Source organism: Pogona vitticeps, chromosome 11 (genome assembly GCF_051106095.1).
Source record: "Pogona vitticeps strain Pit_001003342236 chromosome 11, PviZW2.1, whole genome shotgun sequence".
NCBI classification, from domain to species: domain Eukaryota; kingdom Metazoa; phylum Chordata; class Lepidosauria; order Squamata; family Agamidae; genus Pogona; species Pogona vitticeps.
The window spans coordinates 11,790,862-11,812,500 of record NC_135793.1 but is presented as its reverse complement, the minus strand read 5'-3'; the positions used below and the strand labels follow the sequence as shown (position 1 = coordinate 11,812,500).

The following is a 21,639-nucleotide window of genomic DNA, read 5'->3' as shown; positions in this document are numbered from 1 at the left end:
CAATAGAACATGGTCTGAAGGTTCTTGTACTGAGATAAGCATGTACTATGACAAAAGTAAAATGATAGAGGATGTGAGGAATATTTCATCAAAATTCCCCTTTGGGAGTTACCATGTTTGATGAGTTATCTTTATTAGAGTTAAAAAAATGAATTTATGGGGTGCAAAGGTGTTGCTCTAAAATTGAAGTTATCTTAAAATGTGCCTTGGGGAGATGCATTAAAAGTGAATGTATTATTGAAAAATTACAACTGGGAACAGTTTACCAAAACAAACCAGTTGTATTCAGTACAAAAAGAACTGATGAGATAACAAGGCAGAAATAGCTCATTCAGTTTTGTGCTAGTTTTCATGGTGAAAAAAGTAAACCATAGAATGCTTATATTATGAGAAACAAAAATAACAGAAAAAGAAAAAAATGCATTTTAAACTGCTGCTTGAGTTGTGTTTTGCCTATAAATTAACAAAGAAATATCACAGTAGATGTGGAAACCTGTATTAAATAAATGAGAATAATAATGTATTGCTTTTACAGAATAATGTAAAAAGAGAAAAGGATGCATGTTATATTAAGCAATTTGTTTAATAATTAGCAGGTAAGGAAGGGAAAGAAAGGTGCAATTTGTTTTATAAGGGTTTAGCCTCATAATTAATAGTAACTGAAAACTGTATAAATTAATTATATTGTATAAATGAAATATGCATATAAATTCTACTGTCCCCAGCGCAATGAATTACGTCAGTCTAGCCAGTACTGCTAAAGGGAGGGGGATTTTACTCCAACCTTGACAGCCAGGAGTTTGGCAGGCAAAGCCTTGGAGATGCAAGAAGCTGGGCTTTGAAAGCCCTCGGAGTAGAAGGCCTTGTGACCTTCAATATCTGGGCTTTTATTGGCTAAAAATATTTATACTCCAATATGGCACTATGCTACATAAATAAAACTCTAATGGTCTTACAATCCAATGTCTTTTTAAATTCCCCAAATCCCTAATGAGCAAATCTTGTCCAAGTTGTCAAAGCTAATGTTACACACCCTCCAGTGGCTGTTCTAAAAAAGAAAAGAAATAAAAAAGAATAAAAAATTGAAAAGATGGCAAGATGCATCTCCTTAACCATAGAACCTCACCCAAATAGAGTGTGACACTATGCACAGCCTCAGAAACATATGCAACATATTCATTGAAGAGGCAGATAAGGGGGTCCTGTGCTTGTCATGGACAAATCAAGTTACGTACAAGAAACAGAGAGACAATTGTATAACTCTACATTTTACCTGCCTGTAACCATAGACCCAATCACAAATATCAAAAGGAATTACAAAACCTTCTGAAAAACCTTCCTAAAAACATATATGAACAAATCCTGGCAAATACACCACAACAAGTTCTAACAGCCACCTTCTACCTCCTACCTAAAATACATAAACTAGGAAACCCCAGAAGACCCATTGTATCAAGCATCAGTACTGTGACAGTTGGAGTATCATGATATTTGGGTTCTGTCTTCAAACCATATGTCACCAATGCACCTACATAGCTATGTGAGAAACACCACAGACTTTCTAAGGAAACCTCTGTCTACACACAACCTCCCAAACGACACGATTCTAGCTACAATGGATGTAGAAGCACTCTACACTAACATCCCACACAGATACGAACTACAGGCTGTCATGAGTACCATTCAAAACAAGAAGTACTCACAACTATTTCACCTTTGACAACAAAACCTACTTCCAGATCAAAAGAACTGTGATGTGCAATCAGATGGCCTTACAATATGCAAACATATTTATGATTGACCTAGAACAACACCTTCTGAACTGTTGCAACCAAAAGCCACTCCTCTCTTTGAGATACATTGATGACATTTTTCTGATCTGGACCCATGGAAAGGAATCCTTAAATAAATTCCATGAGGATTTCATCCAAACATCAGACTCATCCTGGAACAATTTATACAACAGGTCATTTTTAGGTACCACTGTAAAATTGCAACATAGATATCTCTGGACCACTCTGTACTAAAAACTCATTGATCAGTAATGTATTTGCATACTTCCAGCTTCCATGAACACACATCAAAATCCATTGTTTACAGCCAAGCCCTCAGGTACAACCACATCTGCCACAAGATAGACTCCAAACTCAAAGATCTTTTTTAAAAAAAGCATTCCTCAAATTACAATACCCACCCAATATGGTTAAAGAAAAAAAATTAACAAATCAAGACAGAAGAAACCTACTACAGCATAGATCCAGAAGGGAAAAATAAGCAAAGACCACTAGTTGTCACTTTCAGTCCACAACTAAGTCCACTCATATGCATCATAAGTGATTCAGAATGTTATTGTTAAAAGGTTGGATGCAGTCCTCCTTTCTACAACAAAAATATGGGTTTCTAGCTCATCATCTAGCTCATTCCAGAAGGCTTTTAATTGAAATAACTTTGACTGTGGGTCTTTATGATGGCAATTTTAATTGTATTTTAATTGTATTTTAATCATTTTATATTTTATTGTATTGAATTTTAATTGTTGCAAGCCGCCCAGAGACCTTTGGGTAGAGTGGGCGGCATATAAATTAAATAAATAAATAAATAAATAAATATCTAACCCACCTTTGACACTCCACTCTCCAAAACCCTTGGTGGCAAACCTATAATTGCTTACAGAAAACCCTCCAATTGCAAAACAACTACTGACACACAATGAGCTACACAACACTGAGACAGAAATGGGAATAAAACCCTACTACAAACCCAGATGCCAGCTCTGCCCATACATTTATTCTAGCAGCACACTTACTGGACCTAACAATGTCACACACAATGTTAAAGGTACTTTTATCAGTTCCTCTACCAATGTTATTTATGCCATCTTTTGCAAACAGTGCGAATCTGCACTCTACATAGGACAGATGGGACAATCTCTATGCAAAATTAAATGCACACAAATTGGACATCAAGAATGACAGCACACATAACCCAGTTTCACATCATTTTAATTTACCAGGACATTCCACACATGATTTGAAAGTGACCATCCTAGAAAAGAGAAATTACAGGAAAGAATCCAGAGAGAAACAGCTGAGATAAAATATATACACGTGCTAGACACACACATCAATGGATTTAATATAAGTCAAGGCTTTTTAGGGTACTGCCAGATATAAACACCACAATTATTGTACAACACTGGAATATTTCCCTCCCTAACAGATCCACCTCATAAACTTCAAAAGTAAAACAGATTCTTTACTCTGCGCTTGTGCTCATCCATTGCTCTGCCATTGTTATATTATGACAGAGACTCTCATATCCTTTATAGCAGGGGTCTCCAACCTTGGGCCTCCAGATGTTCTTGGACTTCAGCTCCCAGAAATCCTGGCCAGCAGAGGTTGTGGTGAAGGCTCCTGGGATTTGTAGTCCAAGAACATCTGGAGGCCCAAGGTTGGGGACCACTGCATAGCACAAATTTCAGTGAAATACAGTAGTGCCTCGCTTAGCGATCGCTCCGTTGAGCGACGAAATTGCTTAGCGATGGAGTTTAAGCGATCGCAAAAGCAATCGCTTAGCGATGGTCCCTATGGGGAAAATTTGCTTTGCAATGATCGCGGGGAAGCGATCATCGCAAAGCCCCCATTTTTGGCCAGCTGATTGGCGGTTTCAAAATGGCCGCCGGGTAAACAAAATGGCCGCCCGCTGTGTGTCCTCGCTTTAGAGGCACCAAAAATGGCCGCCCCTATGGAGGATTTTTGCTTAAGGTTAGTTTTGAGACCCATAGGTTTTAATGCGTTTCTATGGGCTTTTTAATTCCGTTTAGCGATGAAATCACTTAGCAACATTTTTTTCTGCATGGATTAACGTCGCTAAGCAAGGCACCACTTACTTGCATATCAAAGACACTATCAATACAATGTTATACACCCACGGACGTTCTTACCAACCAACCATGAACTCCGTATTTTGATATCTATATTTTAATGCTATATATGAATATTTCCTATGTTGTATCTCTTTCTCTTATGTCTGATGAAGTGGACTTGTCCACGAAAGCTTAGTTTAAAAAACGTAAAATTTAGTCTTTAAGGTGCCACAATATTTATATTCTTTTTATTTGTTCCAAAAATATGTATTATTATATATTTTTATTTTGGTTTTACATATAAATAAATAAATTCAAAATATAGATAAAATCTGAGGTATGAATGTATTTTCCTGGTTAAAAAAAACTAGATATGAATTTTCTTTGTTCAAAATAAATTTTCTTTTGGAGCCATTATTTTAAAGCTCCATAACACCAAAATAGTACCCAGTGTGGTGCAGTGGGTAGTGTGAAAGCCCTGTCAGGATTGTTCTAAGTCAGTTTTGACTTGATGGCACATAAGAACGACAACAACAAATTATTAGATATTGATACACATTTCTTGTGGAGACAGTTGTTTTTTTTTCCTTGTTTTTTAAAAAGTCCTATAATGAACCTGATTGAAAACTGTACTTTCTCTTTTGCAGTCTCTCAGGTCACCTTACCTATCTCAGCCACAGACTATTAATAATAATACTTAAAATATTACTTGACTGTTTCCCGTTTGTATGGTAGATAAATTTTTGCAAATAATTTCAGCAAGTATGATACATATAATTTTATATATAATTCCAATAACAAATTACAAAGTACTCAGAACAATTGCACAACATTAGAGAAAAAAATTCTTACACGCTCCTTAGAAAGCATTTGAAGTTCCTAGTCTTCCTCAAATGTAGATAATACAAAAGTAACTATCGTTAATGAATCTCCAGTGATGGCAACCATTTCTTTTGATCATTACTTGTCTCTGGGCTAGGTTTTAAAAGGAAACCTAAAAATATGGAATGCTAATTCTTTCATCTTTCAACCTGTTGACCTACCATGATGCCTCTATGTGTGTGCTATTATGCCAAGAGAACATTTACTTTTGGGAAAAAAGAATATTATGTAAAAGAAAGCTAAAGTATTTAAAAAGTTTTAGTTCCATCATATCAGCCGTAAGATTTTCCTCATTACTCAAATGTTGCTTCATATAGAAAATGAAGAGCTGAGGTATTTAACCTAATTCTCCATTCATGTCACTTATGGGTACACTAAAGATTATTGTGAATTCCGCTGTATTAAAAATGCACTGTGCAAAGGCCAACAACATATTATGCTAGATTTAAATACTGTCTTTTACTTATGTAAGCTGCCTTGGGTTTTTTTTTTAAGGAGAAAGGTGGGTAAAATATTTTAAATAAACAAATAAAAATAAATTTATTAAGTTTGTATTTAGCTCATTGAATATTGAAGTATCTGCTGAATTCCATTTTGCATCTTCTGCAACAGTTATCTGCTAACTGTTGCAGAAAGTGTAAAATGGAAGAGCAATTCAGCAATTCAATTTATCAAAGTACCTTGACAGGAATCACAATCCTTGATTCCTGTCAAGCCAAACTTTTGTGATAAATTCAGTAGGGACATCTCTTAGAAGTTTCATATCAGACTTGATGCTTTTGAATCAGCCACAATGTTGAGTATGAACAGGATCTTTTTCTTTTCTTACACCCACCCACAGAGATGCATACAGCTTTTCTGCTGCTTTGTGAGGGTTTTGGGTTGTTGTTGTTATTTGTTTGACTGATTGATTGATTGCTTGTTTGGTTGCTTGCTTGTCATCAGAACAAGAAAACTATTTTAATTTGTCAGGAGGTAATAGAACTTCTAGCTGCAAAGGGAGATAAATAAGTTTATTACCTTAGACTTGCAGGAAAAGTAGGTGAACCAGGTATTAGAAATTTTAAACCCTGACTCTCAGTATGTTGTGCATAACATCCCATTAAACAAGAATTCACTGGGTAATCCATTAAATGGAGATATCTCTTCCCCTCTTTATACACCTTCAGAACTTGTTAGTACATTTGTCTGTATCTGAACATGCAGATGTTAGGGAAACATAACAGGAAAAGTTTAGGAACCACAATCATTTTTCTTTTAGTTACTTGGTTGCTTTCTCAGATCAGATAAACTGATGCCTTAAACCTTCTCTAAGAGTCCTACAGAACTGTGCAAGACCCCAAGATATATATATTTTAAAAAAAGCATGTGTTCCACACAGCTGGTACTATCTCACATGGTATTAGATTGTTTTCAGCTTTCTGAATGTTTATCTATTACAGAAGCAGCTGTCTGAAGCATTAAAGGAAAGGCTTCTTATATTTTAAGCATTTGTCCCTACAATTCTACATAGCTGTAATACTTCTTTATTTTTACAACTTTCTTAGCCTCTAAGCATATTATGGACACACACAGAAAAATTATGTTATGTGCTCAGCCAGCCAAACCAGCCTGAAGCCAAGTTGCATCTATGGAGGAAAATCCATTATCATTGTTGTTGCTGCCGTGCTGCTAACAGGTGCTATTCTCCTGAAGCCTCTGTAATTTGTTACTGGAATTATATATAAAATTGCATCTGTCATACTTGCTGAAATTTTTTACATCTTTTCATTGTTGCATCTACATTGTTTTTACAGTATATTCCAGAAACTAATCTTATGTTACAGGCAAATACTTAAATCAAAATTCAGTCCAAAGTACAGGAACAAAAGTAAAATGGAATATTGATTAGATATGAAATATTTAAAAGAATGTTACATTTGAAAAATCCAAGAGCATATAGCCTAGAATGGCGCATTTAAAAGCTGGAAATACATCTTTTAAAATGTTACTTTTCTTAAAATATATTTCTATTTCTGATGTCTGATGATGAAAGTGGCATGGATGTGATGAATTCCTGAATATTTGTATGTGACCTATCTCCCTATATTTATAATTCATTCAGTTGGTCACAGCTCCCCCTCATATTTAAATGATCTCTTTCCAAGAGCCTGAAGATCCAGGATTCTTAAGCTTCAGGAATAATATTTCAATGAAAAATTGTATTTTTCCTGCACTTTCTGTTATTCCAAAGGTTTTGTAACTTGAAATCTGGCAAATTACCGCTATGCTGATAACGTTATTGTTATGACTGAAGTTTTACATAGATTGGAGGAATAAAAGTAGCATAAAAGATGTAGACACCCCCAAACCTGGAAAACCAGAAAATTATAATTTCAAAGAATGCATGCCTGCATCCTTCATTTCTATTTTGTTATCATTTGCAAAACAAGTTCAACTGGTGGGATTGTTAGGATACAGGGGTCTTGCTCAACTAGCGCGAGGCAATTATTCTGAAATGATCATAGTAAAGTATAGTTCAGCCCTCAATTTTAAAAGCACTTTCATTTTCAGGGCTGCTGCTTCTCTACTTCCTCAATCATTCTGACACTCTGTACATGCAGACTTTACATTATTAATATCCAAGAAGATGGGCACATTATATTTTTAGTAATTTATCTCAAAGATTCTCTTCATAGTTGTATGTGTGGAAAAATCTGTTTATCAAATCTGCAAGAGATCTGCAGTATAATAAACTCATCCTTCTTCAGGCTGAATACCAAAAACATGTATGTTGACCGTGAGCGATACATTTGTGTGAAATCTCTTAGTATAAGCAAAGAGAACATGGCCTTGCCTTCCACTTCAAACAGCGCCTTCTGTAATAGATAAACATTCAGAAAGTTGATAAATATCTAATACCTTGTGAGGTTGTTGCCTCATTTGGACGTCAAATGCTCTTTCCTCATCAATTACTTTGTAGTGTTTTTGATCCCTTCTCAACCTTACCAGGTTATGCGTATATATTCGGCAATGTTGCAGCCATAGCAACCTTGCTTATATAATAGTTCTGTTCTTACATTCACTATTTTCCTCTATGCAAAAAAAATGATTAAGATATACTTTAAAGTTGTTAGAACTGTTTTATCTTTTATCCTCCATCGTATACTGCTTTTCCCTAGCACCCTGGTTAAAGAAGTTGATTCCCCCCCACAAGACAGACTTTATATACATTGATTACCTTTTTTTCATGTAATCCCACAGAATATTATATCAAACATAATGGGCATTTGGGTAAACAAAGGTGTTTCTGGGAAATTGGTTATTCCTTTTAATTAGCAAAGTATAAGGCAGCAAAAATACATAAATTTGGAAATCATCCCAGTATCATCAAATGTCATGACTAATTTTCACACAACTTTGGCACATGGTATGGTAGAAATCACACTGTGTACCATCAAGTCAATTCTGACTTATGGTAAACATTTTTCGGACTGTTTAGGTAGAATTGGCTTACCATTCCCTTCTTCTGGGGACATCTTGGGACCATATAGCTTGTCCAGAATACTCACTGAGCTTCTAGAAGAATTTAAAGTTGAAAAAAAGTAATTTTAGTTAAAGTAACGATCTGTAGTTACAATCAGAGTGGAAAAATGTGTATGTGGGGAGAAATAGAATCCCCAGCGTGGAGGAGTCCCTGCTTGATTGCTGCTTGGAGGATGGTTAGAGGAATCAGAGAGCTATCAACAAAATGGGAGCAAAAACAAACAGGAAGATGGCCAGAGGCTTACCTCAAATGCCAGAGGAAGGGAAAGAACTTTGTTGGTCACAAAGAAATCACATTAGGCTGTAAAGCCACTCCTGCCCATACCCAGTGTTAGTGCATGCAGGACTGCTATTATCCCAACAAAACATGCTTACCTGATTCCACACTAGTATCTGTATTTCACACTTCTACTATTTATGTAATGTAATTCATTATATTATTTCAATGTGATTTCTTAGGAAAAGAAATGTTAGTTCAAACTGCAGCTGTGCCCACTACCCTGCCTGGTCTTTCTCCCTTGGAAGCCAACGGAGGAACGTCTTTGACATTCCCATGGCAGAGAAATCTTTAATAGGATATAGCACAGGTCCAGCTTATTTTTCTGATTGTTTAGGACCATTACCTGCATAGCTGAGCCAGCTGCTGCTAGGGCCTGCATGGGAGACAAGGACAGTCAATGGCAATAATATAACAGATACCTCTGTCACCCCATGTATAAAAATGTTGCTGAAGCTAACCATGGCAGTCTGAAGCTAACCATGCTTTCCTGTCATCTCCAAATTAGGACAAACTAATTAGTTGAACTGTAGTTTGTCTGAACAAGCCAGCTTTAAACTGGTTTGTGGTCATTATATATTCAAGGAAAGCACAGATACTATTAATTTCAATTCTTAATTCAGAAAGGAGGGCAAAGCAAAATATCAGCAACATTGTTTTTATATTGCTTTCTGGGCTGGACTGTAGATTTCAAGATAGGTAGATCTGAGAACTTGTTAGCCTTTTAAAGTTAGCATCTCAGAAGAAATCTAGGTTAAGGCCTTCTCCCTGAGGGATATCAACAGTCTGTAGATTTGCAGCTTTTGTATTCGAAGTAGTTCCCTGAAGTAAAAGAAGAACGTCATCTATTTTTCTACAAAAAATATCAGGAGCTGAATTCATCAACTGTACATTAAATTTAAGTAAGCAGAAAATATATAGTAGCTGTGTTTTGGTAAGCGGTTTATCACTGGTAAGTGATAAAGTCATCATAGTCTTTATCGGTTAAGTGCAGAGGAGCTATATTTTCTAATGAAAGGATTTGTTGCCCTTGCTTCTTACCCTACTATGACTGTAAACAAACAAACAAAAAAGCAAAGCAAAGAATCCAAACCAGACCTTGAGTGGGCACCGGAAAAAAAAATTGCATTTACCCTTGAGAGGAAAAAAATAATAATTTAAGCAAAACATGTGAGTAATTTTTGAAGGAAAAGCTTAGCATTGTTGTAAATTTATATGTGCTGAATCATCTCCTGTAACTTCATACTCATATCTTTATTTTATTATTCAGTAGTATAGTTAACAACAGTTTATTCCATTCACTTTATGGAGTCAGACAGTGTCCATTGGTGTGTAAAGAACAAAGGAATGCAAATATTTGAAAAACCACTGAAGGAACAACACAGAAGTTCAAACAAGATGGACATGCAACATATTGCAGTTTTGTAGATTACACAGGCAATAACCCTGTGGCACTGAAGATAAATTTATTTATTTATTTATTTATTTGCCCCTTTCTCCCCATAGTGGATTGAAGATGACTCACAACAGTTAAATTATCTAGCAGTCAAATTTGTAAATACTATATTAAAAATAATTAAACATATTTCAAGATTAAAATTAAGATTAAAAACAATTTTAAAACACTAAAAACATGTAAAAATCTCTTACTTAATAAACAATGTATTCCTGAGACCGTTATTGCTTAAAAATATGCTTGAAAAGGAACTTCTTTGCCTAACAACGGAAGGACAAGTAGGAGGGGAGCAGTCTTGCTTCTCGGGGCAAATTGGGAGGACATTTACTATGTCACTGGGCTGTTTATGAACGCACACAGCATCCTAAATCTTTCTCTAGTTTTTAACTGTATGAGTCTGAATTAGATTTCCTGTTCCAGTCTCATGCACTATGTTTCATTACTATTTTAAAATATTATATAATTCCTAGCTATTTTAGTTGATTAGTGATGAAAAGTTTTTCATGAGATGTTTTGGGAAGTGTAGGTTCCAAAATGTGGTCCAGAGTGTCATCCATTACTAATTTTACCAATTTTTGGGAAGGTGGTTTCACATTTTGTTGTGTTTACTGATCCTATGAGAAGCAATTGTGTGTGTGTGTGTGTGCACGCATCATTTCAAAGCCACCTATTCATAAAATACCTAGAGTGATGTATGGGCAGAATGATAGGTTAGGACTCATGAAGCCTGGGTTTGACTCCCTGCTAGCCCATGGAAACTGATGGCAAGAGGTGGAACTGGTAACACCACTCCTTAAATATATCACTTACTAAAGCTTTATTTGAGTCTCTATAGGTGAGTTCTGACTTGATGGCACATACCACATAACTGTTCAACTGTGAGACTAACCACACTCTCCCTGATCATTTGTTTTGTTGTTTATAGCTTTGTAGACCACATGTAACAATTGCTTGTTAAAACCCTATTGTGTTGCTATGGTAACACATAGTTAACCATGTCAGCAATACCGTATCAAAGATACGTTATTTTATTTATAATCTTCTGTGTATATATTACATGCTGAGTTATTAACACTGAAACACGTACATTAACTGTGGAGATGAATATTAGATTCATTTGTTTTTCCTGTTTATGTTTTAGTAGGGTTGTATTTGGATTATTAATGGAGATCATCCAAAGAAAACTAGGATGCATGATTGATGATCCATAGGGTCCCTTCCAGCTTTGCAGTTCTAAAGTGATGATAAAGATTATAATGAGATATAAACTCTCATTAAAACAATGAACTAAGAAGTGATCTGCCTGTCCCCTGACCCATCTCTAGGTTCTTTGGATTGTATGTACCTATAGAAGAAACACAGTGTGATGCAACCCTTTGTTCCCAGGGAACAATTTTTATTTCAAAATTTTGTGCTGTAGAAGTTGGCAGCTTTTGAACGTGTTCTGTGTACATGGTGCAACTGAAGTTGCACTGTAGAATAGGTGAACTGTATGTATAAACTTTGAAATGCCTACTAATAATCTTTGAATTTGTTGGTGCTTTCTTGAGCTGAGATCCAGTTGGAAGGGTCCCTCTGGATCATCAAGTCAAGCCCCTGTCTTGGGGGATCCCTAACAGAACCATATTTGAAATATTGCTTGGTTCATCTGAAAGCTTGGGCAGCTCTGCTGTGGGGACAGAATTCCATCATTCCTACAATAACATTCTGGTTGGCTATGAATTTTTACTGTCTCATTAAAGGGTACCCTTGATACTCGTTTTATCTTATTAATTAGGAGATTGGCAGCAAATGCTGGAGCTGATCCAAGCTTACAGCTTGAAAAAACATAGAGTTCATCTCTGTGCATAGAGACCATCATCCCTAAGTCAATCCCCAGGGCCCAGCTCAGATTAGCCCTTACATAGTGCCTTTGCCAACAGATATTGGGATTCCTAAATGTCTGATAATTAAAGGTATCTAATCCCCTCTGGTTACTGATCCAGTTCATACTTCCTGCTTTACTCCAGGCAGCCTTCTTCTTCTTAATGTTTGGGATGGTGGATCTGGGTCTGATCAAGACTGGGATAGGATTACTCCTATTGGTATTCTTCTTTGTAAACTCTTGCCAAACTTCTATTGTTTCAGAATCCTTCATTCATCTGGGCTGTTAGCAATAAGCTTTTCCCTGCCCCTCTTGCTCCTTCTGATATTTATTTCCATCTCACTTTTGGACATGACCAACAACTGTGGGGGGGGTCTCTCCCCTCTTTTCCATTAATTCCTCTGACACTGGGATTTGTCTCCCATCTCACTTTTGTCTTTAATTTCTTATGCTGCAAGTTAGTTCTACCTTGTTTGGGCCTTGTGATAATCCCCTTAGGTTCTAACAGTTTACATAAAGGTTTGAAGTTCATCCTCCTACTCTTGATGTCCTGGTGTTTGCTGGCCTTCTTCCTTTTATCTGTCTTGAGTATAGACTTTCCCTTCCCTATAGTCAAAGGAAGTAGCTCTTTATGTAGGGTGGAGGCTTTCTTTTTATCTTGTGCACTTGACCCACCAATGTGTGCATCCTCAGTTCTATTTACAGGTACCTTTTTCTTTGTCGAAGTATAATCAGCAACATCCACTTCAACATCAGCAGTTGGTGGGTCAGGGGAGAAGAAATTATTTTACCAGTAGTCAACGGACCTGTAAACAAAAGTAACTCTTCCAATGTTAGTCCAGCAATTTTATCTATAGTCTTTGGGGACAGATTATAAACTCCACTTTGTCTGTTGGATGTGGTTGACTGCCTTTCACTTCCTGCCTCCCTGGTTGCTGAGTCGTCAGCTTAGGGTTTTTTCATTTCCAATAAATATCCTAACATGACCATGAGTTCTTTAATATCCTTTAAAATATCTCTAATTTCATCAATAGAATTCCATTTTAGCCAAAAGCCATCGTCCCTGGTACAAAGAGGGTTTCCGTAATTAGTAAACACTGCAGGGGCATCACTTCGGGAGTTACAGTGCATCTTAGTCTCATTATCACAAAATCCTCATGTGGAACCTCAGGAAAATATGAAGCTTCCATTTTCCTTAGTACAGTGGTACCTCGCAAGACGATTACCCTGCAAAACGACGACGAGGTTTTGCGACCGCCATTGCGCTTTGCAAAACAGTATTTCCTATAGGGGAATTTCGCTATACAACGTTTCGGTCCGTGCTTCGCCAGACACTTTTTTTAAAAGAGGCTTTCCTCTCCGGAACACCCTCTTCTTTTCGGGCAGCTTAGCAAGAAAGTTGTGGTGTGGAGCACTGCCGATAATCGTTGTGCCTACTCGTGAGCAAGCGGTGTTTTGCAGAAAAATGAACGTGGCAACAGAGGCTGGTCAGCGGAGCATCGACCTACAGGAGCGGAGGAGCAACGGCTTCCTCCCTGGGCTAAGTCATTCCGATTTGTGGGCATATCGAGGCCATTTTCTGCAGTGGGGAGAAGCATGCCGCCCCGACTTCCTAGGTTTTAGATTTTGGTGCGTAATTTCACTCCAGGCTTCTCTTTAAATTGCGGGTGGCAAGGGAGGAAAGCCCCGTGGTGTTTTAACGCTGCTGGGCAGCTCCTGAGTTAGTGGGGGTCTTTTCCTTTGCTTGGGGGGACCTGCTTTGCCTCTCTCACTGCCTATCAGCTACTCTGCTCCACTCATTTCGTTACAACCACTCACACCCCGCCCGTCTGCTGCTTTTTGCTTATTAGCTTTGGGTTTCCCTTGCCTTTTTGCTGCGGCAGCAGCAGCTTTTTGTTGGTAGTTTTTTTCGTTAGCGTGGTCCCCAGTTTCTCCTGCTTGGTCTCCCTTGCAGCGGCAGCAGCCGCTTTTCACTGTGACCTAGGTTGTTGGACAATTCTAACAGCTGATCGGCGGATCCGCAAAATGGCTTCCCTGGGTGTTTTCCGACCGATGCTCCGCAAGACAGTGATTTAAAATGGCTTCTCTATGGGCGATATTCGCACAACTACGTCTATTTTCCCCATTGGAATGCATTAAACGGGTTTCAATGCATTCCAATGGGGAAATGCTTTTCGCAAGACAATCATTTTGCTAAACAGGGATTTCAGTGGAATGCATTATCATCGTCTTGCGGGGCACCACTGTATACCTAAGTCAACGTCCAGACTATTATCTAAATAGTTGTAGTCCAAAATTTGGTGATTCTCTGTAACGTTATCTGGTAAATCTATAAGAGCTATTTCTTGCATTCCAGAGGGTATCCCTTTCCTGTGTTCCACCGTAAATGTGGCAGATTCCCTCATTTGGATGTAATCAGTTATCATGTCCTGCCTCATCTTGCTCATTGTTCTGCTGTAGTCTTTTACCAGATCTTGGGATTTATCCTGCACCCTAGATTTCATATGACACCTAGGGAAAGTGAAGGGAGACAGAATGGTTCCTGATTTGCACTCTGTAGCCTGGGGGGAAGCTAACATTTGCTTTCCCCTGCTGGTTTCTGTAAAGTCCGAAGAGGGGGTAATAGCTATTGACATTTCCCTCTGAAACTGCTGTAACATTGGAGTAGACAAAGTAATATCCAGAGTTTCTTCCTTGTCACTGGGATCGGGGTTGACATTCCCAGTGCCAGGCCAGATCCACAGTTCCCTATCAGCTATTAGATATTTGAACCACTGTCCTTACCCTCAGAGTAGATGCCTTTATCTTTGAATACTTAAAATACTCACTGCTGGGTTCATGTCTCTGTGACTGGATCCTCCTACCTCATTTCTCACTTAGAGCCACTTTTTCTCTCCTCACTTCAGCAGCTCAGTAACTCAGCAAGCTCATCAAAGATCACAGAGTACTCACGGAGTGCTTCCCAGGCTCTTCTCTGTGGTAAACCACCACAGCAGAAGGCTGATAACAGTAGCAGGAGCCATGAGGAAGGCTGAGTCCTGGTAGTGAGCTGTTTATCTTCTGTATACTGTATATACAAATATATATATTCGTAACTCCTCCAGACATTCTAACACTCCATCCCTGGGTAAGAGATAGCTTTCTCAATGGGATCTCAACCTGGTCAGCAAAGTCAGAAAAGAAAATGTTGCTAAAATCTGTGAATGAAAGCTGGTGGAACACAAGATCAAATTTTAAAATACAGCATTTATTTGGGTTTAAAATGTAGATAAATGTAATTTAAAAGAACCACAATTGTATTGTGGAGTTCTTTCAAAGTATCTATCATACTGAAATCGCAGATAGGCTCCAGAAGTTGTACCCTTTCTAAGCTTGAGATCCTGCCTTACAACTGTTGCTTGGTACTTTATTTTCTTGGAAACAATCTATAGTAGTGATAGATAGGGGGCAAGGATGAGGTTCTGATATAACATATACGAAGTACTGGCTTTACAATTTAAGATAACACATGCTATTTGATTCACATGTACTTACACAAGTAATCATATCTTGTACCTGTAATTGAAATATGATTTCACTATTTCCTTGCTATAATGATATTCTATATGCATTTTTGTATCTGTATTTATATGTATTCTCTATAGCCAATGTATTTCATATCCTCATTTCTCTCTTGGTGCTCCTGACCCATCCCGCTTGGCACTCACATTATCACACAGGTAACATTCACAGCGCTTCAGCTAAAAGACTGTAACATGTTTCTAACTACATAATGATTCACTCAAATTCACAAACTTGGCAGCAACTAACCCTGGGATGCAACTTATATATTTTTCTCACATCTACCACGGCCAGTAGGATGACCCAACAGAGTTCAGGAGGCCAATGAGGGGATGCTGTGCTTTGTTGTCCTTTGTAAGAAGCTTATAAAATGCTTTACCAATGTATGATGAGGACCTCCGATCCGCCTTTAGGACAGGGTCAAGTTCTATGTTTAATAAATTGGCTTACATAGACTGAATATGCACTATCTTTTATCTGTTTTTCCTGCCGGAGAATTGAAACCTAAAATTGGATCGTAACAGTAGATTAGTACCAAATTTCTTCTGTTTCGGCATGCAACATAATACAGTATTCAGAACACATGGAGAATCCTCCCCACACACACACTGTAATGTTTGATAGAGATCTTCAGCAGCTGAGAATGTCATAATCCATTAATAATTTAATAACATAGATAATTGTTTGGATTTTCTCCTACCTAAAATTTCTCTTCTAAACTGTTGTATGTCAAAGATTTATCTGACTACAATTTATTTATTTATTTATTTATTTATTTATTTATTTATTTATTTATTTATTTATTTATTTATTTATTTATTTATTTATTTATTTATTTATTTGATACCCCGTCCATCTGGCCTAAAAGGCCACTCTAGGTGGCTAGTGTAGGAGAGCCTGGTGCTTTCAGAGGTGACCTGCATCACCCCCAGGTAATCAAAAGTACAAGTCAAGTCTGTACACAGATGAGGTTCCCTCAATTTCCTGTGTATACGTAATACAGTAGTCTTTATGTTTCACCTTTCTAATGTAGGAAGCACTGAAGGACAACCACAAGAGAAGAGAAATGGAGGAGAAGATTAAGAGAGCCAAGCTTGCAAAAGAGAAAGCAGAACGTGAGAAACTGGAGCGCCAACAGAAGAAAAAGCAATTGATTGACATGAATAAAGGTGAGGCAACATTTGCAGTAACGATAAAGGTAGTATCTTAACTAGTCAAGGTCAGCTCTCAATAGTTTAAAACAAAATTAATTGTTTCATAGACCAAAACATTTTCATGTTCTTTTAATGGTCGATAGAGCCAAACGGCACACCCTTAGTTTTGAGTTATTAGCTGTAATCCAGAAGCAAGTCACAACTAAAGTAGGCAGTGGGGATTTGTTGGGTTAACTCCTGCATAGGTTTCAGTAGGCCTACTCTAGTTGCAACTTACTACTGCATTTCAACAATTGAGTTTTATATGGTTGGTATAATAATGCCTTTAATATAAACAGGAATTCTTAAATTAATTTATGTGTGTTAATAGATTTCGGTGCTATTTTATTATTCTTTTAAGCCTCACCACTATAAAGAGTGTGGCGGTTAACATCTTTCTTCTGCAGCTTGGAGGCGCCTGAGTACAAATATATTTTTTCTCAACATTACTCATTTTATGAGCAACAAAATCTGGTTCAACTGTGAGACTCATTACAGATTGATGATTCAATATGATAAAGAAAGCCATATGTTTAGCCTGCTGGTTAGCTGAAGTGACATATATTGTGTGTGCAGGCATTCAGTAAGAGGGGACACAAGAAGATCCAATAGGCCACTAATATCTAGGCTTTGCAGAGCTCCAGAAGTCTGTTGAAATGTGTTCTTTATTCTCAAACTCTTTGGATTCCCAAAACAGAGAAAATAGATTATACAAGTGTGCTTTAGATTGTATGAGACATTACCTCACCCTGCAGGCTTCTGCTCTTCCTTCTCTGTTCATTTAAGTTCTGTTGTGAGGCCGAGCTTTAACCATCCCAATCATAACACATATACGGATACTCCCGGTGAGACAGTGGCTTGTCTTTTCTATCTAGTGAGCATTCTGCAGCCAATATTACAATGTTTCTTTCTTGACAAATATTATGTAAGATGCCAAGGTGTGTTATTTTTATACCATAAATAAGCCATATTATTATGATGAATTGAGAAAGCAGGATAGTTCAGAACCTAACCTATTAAGTGTGTCTTAAAATAAAAGCTTTGCACATGATTATTAGTATTACTATTTTATAGGGAGACAATATCCTGGATTTATAATACAACATAATATTGTTCAAAGTAAATTAACACTTCAGTTTCATTTCTTTAAGATATGTACAATCATGGCCAAAAATATTGGCACCCTTGCAGTTCTGTCAGAAAATGCAACCCTTCTCTCAGAAAATTGTTGCAGTTGCATTTTCTGACGGAATTGCAAGGGTGCCAATATTTTTGGCCACGACTGTAGCTGCGTATGTCGCCATTCTATGCCCTGGTTTCCTTGAGTTTTTTTTGTTTATTTGCTTGTTTGCTTTTTTGTTTGATGCTCTTCAGCATAGCATGGCCTCCCACGGCTTTTTCAGCTGTGAGGACATTTTGATACATCCTGTGTTTTCTCTTGAGCTTTCACTAGAAAGAAGCTCTTTGATGATACTGCATGACCAAACTTGATTCCATTTGAAGATTCATCCCTTAACAGGTTCAGGCCCTTCCCATTCTGATCTCAGCTCAAAAAAGTACCAACTCTTCTCCCACTCTCCCTCTCCCTCTCCCTCCCACTGTGTCAGGTGATCCTTTCTGAAATGTGCGTGTTTAAAAAATGCCTCAGTTATCCATGCATAAATACCATCCTTTATATTACATAATAATTGCAGCAGGTTCTGTTCAAGATATATTTTTTATGTTTAATTCTTACATTCATATCCTGTCTCATTTGTAAACAATGAGGAATGTTCTCTTTTTTGTAAGAAGTCTGTGCCCTTTCATAATCATAGTTACATACTAGGTCAGAATTAATAAACTAAAAAAGATGAGTGCACATTTTCCCCTTTCCCACTTTAGCACCCTGGAAGGGCTTCTTTTTATTACTTCAAACACCTCTAGGACGTTTTTAGATATGTTTGACATTGTGCGTACTATAAGAGCAAAAACATTAAAAACATAGAATCTTTTTGTAATAGCAACTTCTGCAATAGTGATTTTGATGCCAATTTTTAATCAAAATTGTTTCAGTCTTCTTTATAGCTGATTACTATGTCATTTAAAATAACCTGTTAACTAGTGGCACAAGGCTAAAGGAAAGAATGAACTGACTCAGTCACAATTATTATTGAATTCGTTGTTAACATTTCCAATAGATAACACTAATACAGTGAGGTTCATTCTTGGGAGTTTGACAGCTAACTCAGTGTCAAGATATTTCAGTTCTGAAAGCAGATTAACATGCATCCAAATACCTGGATCAAAAATCACTTAATAAGCTCATATCTATTAATATTCAGAATTATGTTATTGTTAATACCTCCATTGTACATCATACAAGGAATATAATTCTGCCATTATACAGTCTCATGCAAAGAGTCCCAGTATCTGCTAAATTTTTAAGTCAATATTATCTTCAGTTTACAGGTATATACAAGTGACACAGACCATTCCTTCAACACTGGAATGTATGCAGTACAATTATCACAGCACCCAATATTCAGCTAGTGCAGATTTTTCTGGTTGTTTTAGTCTGCAGTGTCTCTCATGTTCTTTGATTTTGGTGTGGATGCTTCATTTTGTGGTTCCAATATATACCTGGCCACAACTGCAAGGTATCCGGTATACTCCTGCAGTGGTGAGGTGGTCCCTTCTGTCCTTCGCGAATGCATTCAGGGGGGCCTTTGCTGAGGAAAGTTTGGAACTCTTTTTTCCTGCTAGCAATACAGATATAATATTGTGTAGCAGTTTCAGGCCATTTCTTGACATTTTTTAATGGTGGACACAGAAGTAGAATATTCCACATTCATGAACCAGAGGGATTTTTAGGAATTGAATTTCTTAGCTTTTTAAAACAGAAGTTTGAGTACATAAACTCCAACAGCACCTTTTCTCATATAGAATTACTGAGTGCTAGAGGATTTGAGAAGATGATCACATGATCTGTAATGCTGCTGAGGGAGGGCAGAACCAAGAATAGCTGGGATGTGGTTGCAGTTCCTCTATGCCAAAATATTTTGAATGCCTGTTTTGGACTTAATGAAGTGTTGACTTAAAAGTGTGAGTGAGTGTAACACATAACACAGAGAAACATACCCTTACCCTCTTAGGTAAACTAATGTTATTATGCCTGCTCCACAGAATGCAGACTAGAAAGCTACCTTCCAATTTCCAAACTAACATGCCTGCATGTTTTCCAGAAGATGTCCCCTTGCCCTTTTAAATAATAATTAAAAGGGGAGGGTTTGGAGTTAGGAAAGATTGTCAGTTAAAACCAAGGTCAAAATCATCATACTGTGTCCCAAACAATAATACCACCTGTAATGGCTGTAAAATGAATGCTTTAGAAAGTACTTCCCAAAGCATCTGTATACTATCCTTGCCATATAAATAGCCAGATAACAAGGAGCCATTGGAGATTCCCAGAGGTTCCTCGGGGAAAAATTCCAGCCACTTGTTAACAGCTTACATGAAGAGCACTGTGTCTTAGCTCTTTTCAACAAGAGGCCATGTCTCTTGCCACACAGAAATGTTATCTGCATAGCATGCAACATATTGTGCTGCAATAAACATGTTAGCAGCATTGACCCTGAGACACCATGCTTGACTTCATTCAGCTCGTTCATCAGAGGACTCAAGGGCCAGGATCAAGGACTTTCCTTTTGGTGGGGAAGGTCTATTCAATTAAAACAATGGAAACATAATGGAAAACTAGGACAAAAAGAAAAATGCTGCCAAAAGAATGGGTTTCTACACACCATACCAGCAAAGACAATACTGACCATCCTGGAATTGACCCTGCTCATATATATCATCTCTGACTGGCAAATACTTTCATTATATTTCATTATGTTAGAACTGCAGGCACTGACCTCACAGTATTATATCCAGACATCAAAAGAAAAAGGTCAAATAGCACCTTTGACTGCTTATATACTGACATCCACTTGCTACTGACTGCCACCACATAGGACACCATTACACTACTAGTGTCACCTCGTGCACTGTCACCAATAATGAATGGGTACTAACCACCATCAAATATGGCTATGGATTTATCTCTCCCCCCCCCCCCCCAACAGGTACCTTCAGGCCTACATCACTATCTCAAGTGTTGCTGGAAGAAATACCTACATTAGGAAAAAAAAGGCTTCTATGCAGTCTGTTCCTCTCAAACTACTTCCCAACACTTTTTTCATTTCATGGTTCCAGAGATGGTGGTGATGTAAGACTAACTGTAGAACTGAGAGATGTAAATTCCTAGACACTAAGAAGTTCAGAATGAACGTTAGAAACAATATTATCATTCCTCAGAAAAGGGGACTAATTGGCTGTGATTGATTAATCTCAATGTTCATGTGAATCTAGAAAAATCAAATTTAAACCCACATTAGAAAGTTCATTATAGTGGCGCACTGGTGGACTCCACAAAAACAAGAACCTAAATGCCTCTAGAAAGAATTGATAAAATTATAACCTTGACAAATAAAGTCAAACAAGGTGATAGAATCACAGTCCTCATGGCACAATCATTTATTTATTTATTTATTTATTTATTTATTCATTCATTCATTCATTCATTCATTCATTCATTCATTCATTCATTCATTTGGTTTCATAATGTCGACAACAACAGTGATCCTGCACACCAGCTTAAAAAATGAGCTCTCTTCAGCCCTGGCACCAGGCCTCCTTCAACATGGTACCAAACAGCAGCTCTGAAACTGCTGGTTGTAATTCCTCTTAGTGCAGCAATTCTTATTGTGAATAAACAAATCCAATTTAACCATAGAAAGATCATTCAAACATCTCAGGCCCAAGCTTTAAGTGACAACACATGCAAGCTGGGCAGGATAGGCAGCATATTGCAGGCAATGACAAATACATGTGTTTCTTTCTTAGAAAGAGAGAAGCTTGCGTATAAATGAATATTTATTTATTTATTTATTTATTTATTTATTTATTTATTGCATTTATATGCCGCCCATCTAGACA

The 21,639-nt window shown here is 37.3% G+C and overlaps 1 protein-coding gene across 4 annotated transcripts in view; it reads left to right on the top strand.

Moving 5' to 3' along the window:
- DIAPH2 (diaphanous related formin 2) overlaps nt 1-21,639 on the top strand; it is a 420,545-nt gene that overhangs the window by 294,128 nt on the left and 104,778 nt on the right. For all 4 annotated transcript variants that reach the window (XM_078380631.1, XM_072981023.2, XM_072981022.2 and 1 more), the window contains one exon: nt 16,464-16,599. In XM_078380631.1, the coding sequence (XP_078236757.1) occupies nt 16,464-16,599 (136 nt within the window). The remainder of the gene's footprint in view (nt 1-16,463; nt 16,600-21,639) is intronic.